We start from the raw sequence: 8,398 nt of genomic DNA, 5'->3' as shown, positions 1-8,398 counted from the left end.
TTGAAAATAAGTAGTTTATAATATAGTAGGTGTGATTACATAGTTAGCTCCATGATGGCATTGACAATATCGTTTTTGTTGTTTTTGAGTGCTTTAATAGCCTTGCCGCGACTGACGCTTGCCTGCGACATCACCAGGTCCACATCCTTGTCTTCAATGCCCGTCTCGTCCACCTCCTCCTCCTCCTCACTCTCCTCCTGGATGGGCGCCACAACCGTGGTCACTCCTCCTGTGACGTCACTGGCTGGCGACGCCTCGGGCGCCTTGAATTTCTCTGCCGCCGCCACCTGAAAACCGAAAAAAAAAACAATATTAATGGCAAGCAGGGTTATATTGCATGTATGACCTCCAATAAAAGAAGGAGAGAGAAGAGAAGACTGAAAAGGTAGGACAAAAAGAAGAAGAAGAAGATGAAGCGGTAGAAAAAGGAAAGAAAGAAGGAGAATTTAGTAATAGAATATTACAATTCTTCTTTAACAACAGACTATACATTCATACAATAATAACATTATCAAAACGATAGGAAGAGAAAAAATAAGGTAACCTTGTGCTATTCCTCTCCCAAATTTAAATAACCCGAAATAGATTAAGTCTTGTAGTTGTTCACTTCACAACATTTTCAGTCCTTAAATATTTTCACAAAGTCGATTTTCAAATTTAGATGCGGCAAAACTTAAGATAGAAGAAATATTTCACATTATTATAACTAAAATAGGAAATATTTACATACATCTTCTATAATATTATAAAGGCAAGAACTGGCTTATAAACGATAAGGGATGAACTACTCATCACGTCTCAACTACTCAACTGATTATCTTGAAATTTTGCATATAGATTCTTAGTTTACCGAGGATGGTTATAGGCCTATTTTGAATTCTTCAAGATTTCAGTAGGTCGAGTTTTCAGTTTGTCAATTTTAAATTAGAACCTGGCACGGGTTACCTGCTAGTCTATAATATTATAATAAAGGAACAAACTGGCTTATACACGTTTTTCTCCGCTACCACCACCTTTATAATTGACAAAATAGTTATTTGTGCAACTAGTGCGCAAAGTGACAGTTTGCTGCACCGAAAGAAACGTTTACGCCCGAGCCGTAGGCGAGGGCGGAATGGTTTCTTGAGTGCAGCAGAGGAACTTTGCGCACGTATTTCACATTAAGTTTTTCCTACAGTTACCATTGAATATGAAAAGTGGGTAATTATGGGTAAAATTGCCTGAAATGCATCAAATGTTTTTCTGTGTAATTTTATTATTGATAAAAACCTTAATTTATTGTCAAATTGAATAAAAATGTTGTCCTTGGTTATAATATATAATGAATAATAATTAGCGCGTTGTGCTTGGTTGCACCTCTGCTCACTATAGCAGCCACAGCAGTCACTGTTACCAACTTCATTTTGATTTTGCTGCACTGTTGCTCCATATAACCTACTAAGTATTTTGCGTTGCCATGTTGCAAATCTGGAGTGCAGAAAAATTTTTCCCGCACTAGAGCGGAAAAGTGATACTTTGCGTTCTGTAATCAGTGCAGCAATGGCCACTTTTCAACGTAACTGTAGGAAAACAATATAAAATCGAAATATTCAATGTAGAGAACATTGAGCTGTTATGTCAATGTCAAAATACATAGAATCCGTGATATGAGTCACATAGTCATGAGTAGTTCCTCCGTCCCTTGGACCCAGGAAAAAGCATACAAACGCAGAAACCAGCTTAAAAAACACCGATTTTGAACGTATTTTTCTTTGGCATAATTTAAAATTGTTACCCCTCCATTAGGGTGACCACTAACGACAGAGCAAGACGTGTGTTGCATGTTGTGTCATTAGCGAACGGCTTCCAACAAAAAACAGCTGTTTGACAGCTGCTTACAACATAAAATAAACAACCGATAAAATCAAGTAAACCAGTGGGAAATTAAAGAATCTGGTGTGGCGCACTCACACAACTTTCCTTGCCGTTATTAAAATTGATCACCTGACGCTAGTGTTCACGCGCTATTTCACAAAGTCTATTATTCAAAGATCTGAGCAAGCTGGTGACAGGACAATAACGCTGGAGACACACGAGGTCTGCTATCTCTTCATAGTGAATGATTTAATAGAATCAACAGTTGCAAACAGTTTGCAATAGATTAATAATCACATTTTATCGAATTTCAAGTCTATTTTCAATTTTTGGTGAAAATGTTACTAGTTGTAGAGATATTCATGCTCAATCTTTTCCACTAAATTTTTTTTAAAAATTGTATCTAAAGCCTGATAATTGGGAATCTAAAATCAAACTTTGCATAGATGGGGCGGAGCTCCTGAAATTTTTACAGATATGGAACTTGTGGCAGTTGATAAAGCTTATCAATGACTATTTTGAGTATAAATTTAATCAAAATCGTTGAAGCCGTTTTCGAGAAAATCGCGAAAAACTCTGTTTTTGACAACATTTTAGCCGCCATCTTGAATTGCATTTGATCGAATTTGTTCGAGTCGGATCCTTATATTGTAAGGATCTTAAGTACCAAATTTCAAGTCATTCCGTCAATTGGGAGATGAGATATCGTGTACACAGACGCACATACACTCATACACACACACACACACACACATACAGATCAATACCCAAAAACCACTTTTTTGGACTCAGGGGACCTTGAAACGTATAGAAATTTATAAATTGGGGTACCTTAATTTTTTTTTGGAAAGCAATACTTTCCTTACCTATGGTAAGAGGGCAAGGAAAGTAAAAATAATTTGACCCCTAAGAGAGCAGTGAAGTATAAATAAATAAAAGAAATTTATGATACATGATAATGCTTAAAGCCTTCCGCTGTGATGACAAATCTATGACGAGCATGTGTGTTCACACATGTTCAACACTCTTGTCCTGCCGTTAGTGGTACAGGTCTAGGGCATCCTAGATCCTAGGGCATCATCCTAGGGCACTGGTCTCAGTGTTGCTACCCATCCTGGAGCTATACAGCCTGAAAACCCACTTTCTCAAATAATTTATATTATTTGAAATCAGCCGCGTCTAACGGAAGGTTAACACTACATTTTCTTGATATAAGCTGAACCTTTGTACCAGATTTCAACATTTTCTGCTAATCATTTCTCTTGAAAAGTGCAAAACCTCACGAAAAAACGCTGAAAGTTGGCTTCTTTAGAAGTCTATTAGATTTTATAAGACTTATTAGCATAGAGAAACGATAGCATAAGTAGATATCCCATGGTATAGTGCGTTTATGTCGCAACTTTTACTGTTATCCCAAGCCGATAGTTTCGTACTTCTTTCCCATGCAGCTGTATGACGCTAGTAGTCTCTCAAATTGTGCCGTTCCTACACTCTCACCCCAACAAAACAGTAAAAATTGACAATAATCGACAGTAATCGGCTTGAGATAACAGTAAAAGTTGCGACATAAATCCCCTATACCATGGGATATCTACTTACGCTATTGTTTCTCTATGTTATTAGTGTCCTAACTACAAAACAAACCTCAATATTAAAAATAATTATAGATTAAATCTGTACCTCAGAGTTAGAGGGGCGTAAGTCTAAGGCTCAACTCACACTGACGCGACTCAGGCCGATAAGAAACTCGACTCTAGTGGAGAGCATGTGTTTTGAAATGGTGACGTCGCGGAGACTAGAATCGACTGGTCTGAGTGTCACCATTTGGAAACACATGCTCTCCAGTAGAGTCCAGTCTCTTCTCCACCTGAGTCGCCTAAGTGTGAGTTGAGGCTTAAACGGCTGATTTTATAGGAGAGCCCAAAATAGTTATTTGCGCAACTAGTGCGCAAAGTGACAGTTTGCTGCACCGAAAGAAACGTTTACACACGAGCCGTAGGCGAGGGCGGAATGGTTTCTTGAGTGCAGCAACTTTGGAGCTTTGCGCACGTATTTCACATTAAATTTTTCCTACAGTTACCATTGAATATGGAAAGTGGTTGATTATGGGTAAAATGATGGCTGAAATCCATCGAATGTTTGTCTGTATAATTTTGTTATTGATAACTTTAATTTATTTTAAACTTGATAATCCAATTGAAAATTAATAATCGATAATTTGTTCAAATTAAAAATAAATTAATGCAATCAATTTGAAAATTTGAATAATTTTGAGTAAATCTTAATTTCTAAATAAGTTTTCAACCAATCAATTTATGAATGAGAAAAATATTATTTGAAATAATGAATAATTAATAATATTCAAAATGTATAATTTAATGAGTTCTCATTTTTATTTATTTGAAAATCAGAAAAAATATAGATAGAACAAATTCACATTCAAAATAAACGCCAACAATGTCAACAGTTGATTGGGATGGCTGCAAGATAATACGCAAAGTATTAAGAGTACGCAAAGCAATACTTTGCGCACTAGAGCGGAAAAGAGATTCTTTGCGGCCTGCAATCAGTGCAGAAATGGTCACTTTCCAAGGTACCTGTAGGAAAAGTATTATACACCCAGTCGGGGCTAAAAGAGCGTATGTCGAATCAGCATTACATTTACTTGTCAATTATTGGACTCACGTTGTTTCAGTATCAATGCTTATGGACGTACACTCTTTCAGCTCAGGCTATCTTCAAAACAATCAACTGCAGAGGAATTACGCGATCATGAATCTATAGAGTTCGAAAAACATCATTTTGTCAAAAAATGGACTTATGCTCCTCTAGCTCTGAGGTAGAGAAATATGAATAAACAATTTTATAAGTAATTGTTTAATTTACCTGTGCTTGCTGACTGAGATCTTCGATTTTGGCCTCGCCGAAAACAATGTAGGTATCAGAGGCGGGGTTCTTGAAGACATCTGGCTTGTTGATCACAAACAAAATGTTCTTCGATTTGCGAATGGTAACACGTGAAACACCTGCGGACAAAACATATTCATTTATTTACTGAAAAGGTACGAAGTGATCCGTGGTCTAGTGGATAGAGTGCTTGCGTAGCAACCTAGAGGTCCCCGGTTCAAACCCCGCTCGTTGCCAAAAGTTTTTGAACTGGTCACTCCCATGTTATCGGATGGGCACGTTAAAGGTCGGTCCTGGCTGAAGTATGACAGTCGCACGGCCCATTGACGGCTTAAATGATATATTCAGACGGGATGGAACTTCCGTCAGGGATTCTCCCCACCAATTAAAGCCAATAAAAGGCAAACAATAATAATACAAATATATTATCACTAGCCGTCAGGCTCGCATCGCTCGCCATATCCGTCTAGCCACATTTTTCGCTTCGCTCGCCTGCATTTTTCATTTGAGCATTTTTATCATATGTTAGAACAATCCAGTCGGGGGACCAGACTAAACGTCTGGCTAAACGGATATGGCGAGCGAAGCGAGCCTGACGGCTAGTAATATAATATTCCCAGGATTGAAGTGGCAGTGCCCAATCAATTTTTCCGCGATAAATGCATTTAAATCTTCAACTTGGTGCCAACCTAACAAAGTCAACTCAACTTAATGCCAACCAGACAAAATTATTAATTTAGTTGCCAGTTAACAACTATTTCGAAGAGGTACTCTATCTAGATTATAGTTCTATAGTAACATATGATATGGAAATTTCAATTATAATCAAGAGATTGGGAGAAGAAGAATATACATGCTAAAAGACGAACTTTAAACCCTTAAAAACAACCCTTAGAGTTAAAATATTGCCAAAAGATTTCTTAGTGCGCCTCTAAAGGGCCAACTGAACATACCTACCAAATTTGAACGTTTTTGGTCCGGTAGATTTTTAGTTATGCGAGTGAGTGAGTGAGTGAGTGAGTGAGTCAGTCAGTGAGTGAGTGCCATTTCGCTTTTATATATATAGATTATTGAAAAGGTACAGTATTGTATATAAATGTGCGTACAGACTTTCGCTCTGCTCCGCAACCAAACGTCACTCGAGCAGAGCAATTGATGATCGACCGGGGAGCAAGAGTGGAACGCGAGAAGAGCTAACATCTCACATAACGTTCATGATCGGTGCGACTGCAGATCGGGGGCGGAGCGATGGCGGAACGAGGGCGGAGCGGGTTGGAGGCGCGTACATCTGTACGCAGCTTATGAGCACCAGGGAGACCTCATGATTGCTTTCATAACACACTAATTATACAATGTAAAATAAAGCTAAAAATTTGTTAGAATTTAAACAGATGCTCTTTCGTATCTTCTCAAAAGCAACGTGTTGTATCCGAAAAGATACACAATGAACTTTAATGTATCTTTCCATAAGCAACAGCTGCTCTTTTGTATCTTCTCAGAAGCAACGTGTTGCATCCTAAAAGAAACACAAGGAGCATTAATTTTTAATATATTATCTATCCAGTCCGCGGGTGCTGTAGCTTTGCCTATCGGTGGAGGGCCACTAGACTACAATACTACTCGTTCAAAAACATCCAACATTTTTGAAAACGTATCTCTCTATAAGCAACAGCAGCTCTTTTGTATCTTCTCAAAAGCAACGTGTTGCATCCGAAAAGATACACAAGGAGCTTTTTAGAGTTGGGTCCTTCTAGCACAACACAGGCTATCAGCTGACATTCGTTCAACATGCTCTCTCCATTGTTGGTGATACGTTGCAACTCTCTCATTCATGAAGAATCTCTGTGTGTAGGGAGCTTCCTCCATCTATAGTGAGGTCCACGTTATAATGGCAGTGTTTGATTAGCAATGATATTGCTATCCTTTCCATCATTCAACAAAGCGGATAAGGCTATCTCTTTCTCGCTTTTCTCTTTTGCTAGATCGTCTTTTAACAATGTAGTTAACAATTAGTTAACAAAAATATTATATCTTGATTATGAAACCATTGGAAAATGTAATTATTGCTTGATAAAATATAATTGATTACCTATTTTAAACGAGAATGAACAATTAATATAACATCAATAAACATGTATCAGCTACCGTCTACAGAAGGCATTGACAAGACAGATGATTGGCAACTTTGTTCTCTCATCTTTCTTCACTGCCATTATAACGTGGACCTCACTATAGGGTCTCTGAAGCCTGATGTTCTTGCAAGGCCGTGAATATAAAACGTGTAGTGTAAACATAACCTATTTTTGGACAATTTCTATCTAAATTTGGGAAAGGAACAGTTTTGGGCTTTAAGCCTGTTGTTCCTTTCCCAATCATTCATAGTTAAGAATGATTGTATCTATTAATGTATAAATAAATAAATATCATCCCGCCAACCATACCTTGCCTATATGCCGTTTCAAAGTCACCGAGGCAAAGCTACGGGACACGTACTATACTTGTAGGTTGGTATCAATAATACATTTGATGGAGTATCGAAGCAGTATCGATATTTTTGATACTGTATCAAAAGGAGTATCAAATCAGTATAGATATTTTTGATACTGTATCGAAAGGAGTATCGAATCAGTATCGATATTTTATACAGTATTGAAAGGAGTATCGAATCAGTATCGATATATTTGATACTGTATCGAAAGGAGTATCAAATCAGTATCGATACTTTTGATACTGTATCGAAAGGAGTATCAAATCAGTATCAACATTTTTGATACTGCATCAAAAGAAGTATCGAAACAGTATTGATATCTTTGATACTGTATCGAAAGGAGTATCGAATCAGTATCAATATTTTTGATACTGTATCGAAAGAAGTATCGAATCAGTATCGATATTTTTGATACTGTATCGAAAAGAGTATCGAAGCAGTATCGATATTTTTGATATTGTATCGAAAGGATTATCAAATCATTGTACCTTGGATAGGTTTGAGCCCAAGCTTGGACATGATTTTGCGCGCCTTCTTTTCGCCGCGCGACTGCTTAGCCTTGCTGACCATGTCGATGGGATGACCGCCGGCCGCTGACTCCTCCAGGTCGGGAATGGAGCCATCAGAATCTGTGTCCGACCCAGACCCCGCATCCTCGGCCGCCACCTTTGACGTCGCTGCCGCCTGCTTGTCCTTCTCTGCTGCCGCCTTGCTGCTGCAAAAACAACGACACAATTAGTGGGGGGAGTCCATGTTTCGCATCCGTAGAACAGTGTTAGTACATAGTAATTGGAATGAAATCACAACCATAGAAGTTGTAGTGACAGCTGTTAATTCAGTTTGACACATGCTAAATATGTGTTGTATCCAAGACAATTGAAGTTCAGTTTTATATTTATGGCTCTAAGTATTGAAGCATTTCTTCATGGTGTCAGAAGTGTTGGAAAAATGGGACCAAAAAAGAGAAACTAATCAAGAAATGTGGAAGTTGAGAAAAGAGAGCAAGAAGAGTTTCAAGGGTTGGTAGATCAGTTTCAAGTTGGTACTTTTTCACAAAGGGAGCAATTAGAGGTGACGTCAATGTTTCGGAGCCGTATACACCAATGTTGGTATGATACAGAACAAATGTAAAAATTAGGAGGTGGATGG

General features: G+C 38.0%; 1 protein-coding gene across 1 annotated transcript; it reads right to left on the bottom strand.

The window, feature by feature from the left end:
• On the bottom strand, positions 1 to 7,981 carry LOC111058366 (nascent polypeptide-associated complex subunit alpha; the record flags this gene model as incomplete). Its single annotated transcript, XM_039441146.1, has 3 exons — positions 1 to 287; positions 4,741 to 4,880; positions 7,738 to 7,981. Coding segments are annotated over 3 exons (636 nt in total), but the record flags the coding sequence as incomplete, so codon positions are not given.
• Between the last annotated feature and the right edge of the window lie 417 nt (positions 7,982 to 8,398).

Source organism: Nilaparvata lugens, chromosome 14, assembly GCF_014356525.2.
Source record: "Nilaparvata lugens isolate BPH chromosome 14, ASM1435652v1, whole genome shotgun sequence".
In the NCBI taxonomy this organism is placed as follows: Eukaryota; Metazoa; Arthropoda; class Insecta; order Hemiptera; family Delphacidae; genus Nilaparvata; species Nilaparvata lugens.
The sequence above is the reverse complement of the archived record's forward strand: the minus strand, read 5'-3'. Positions and strand labels throughout refer to the sequence as shown.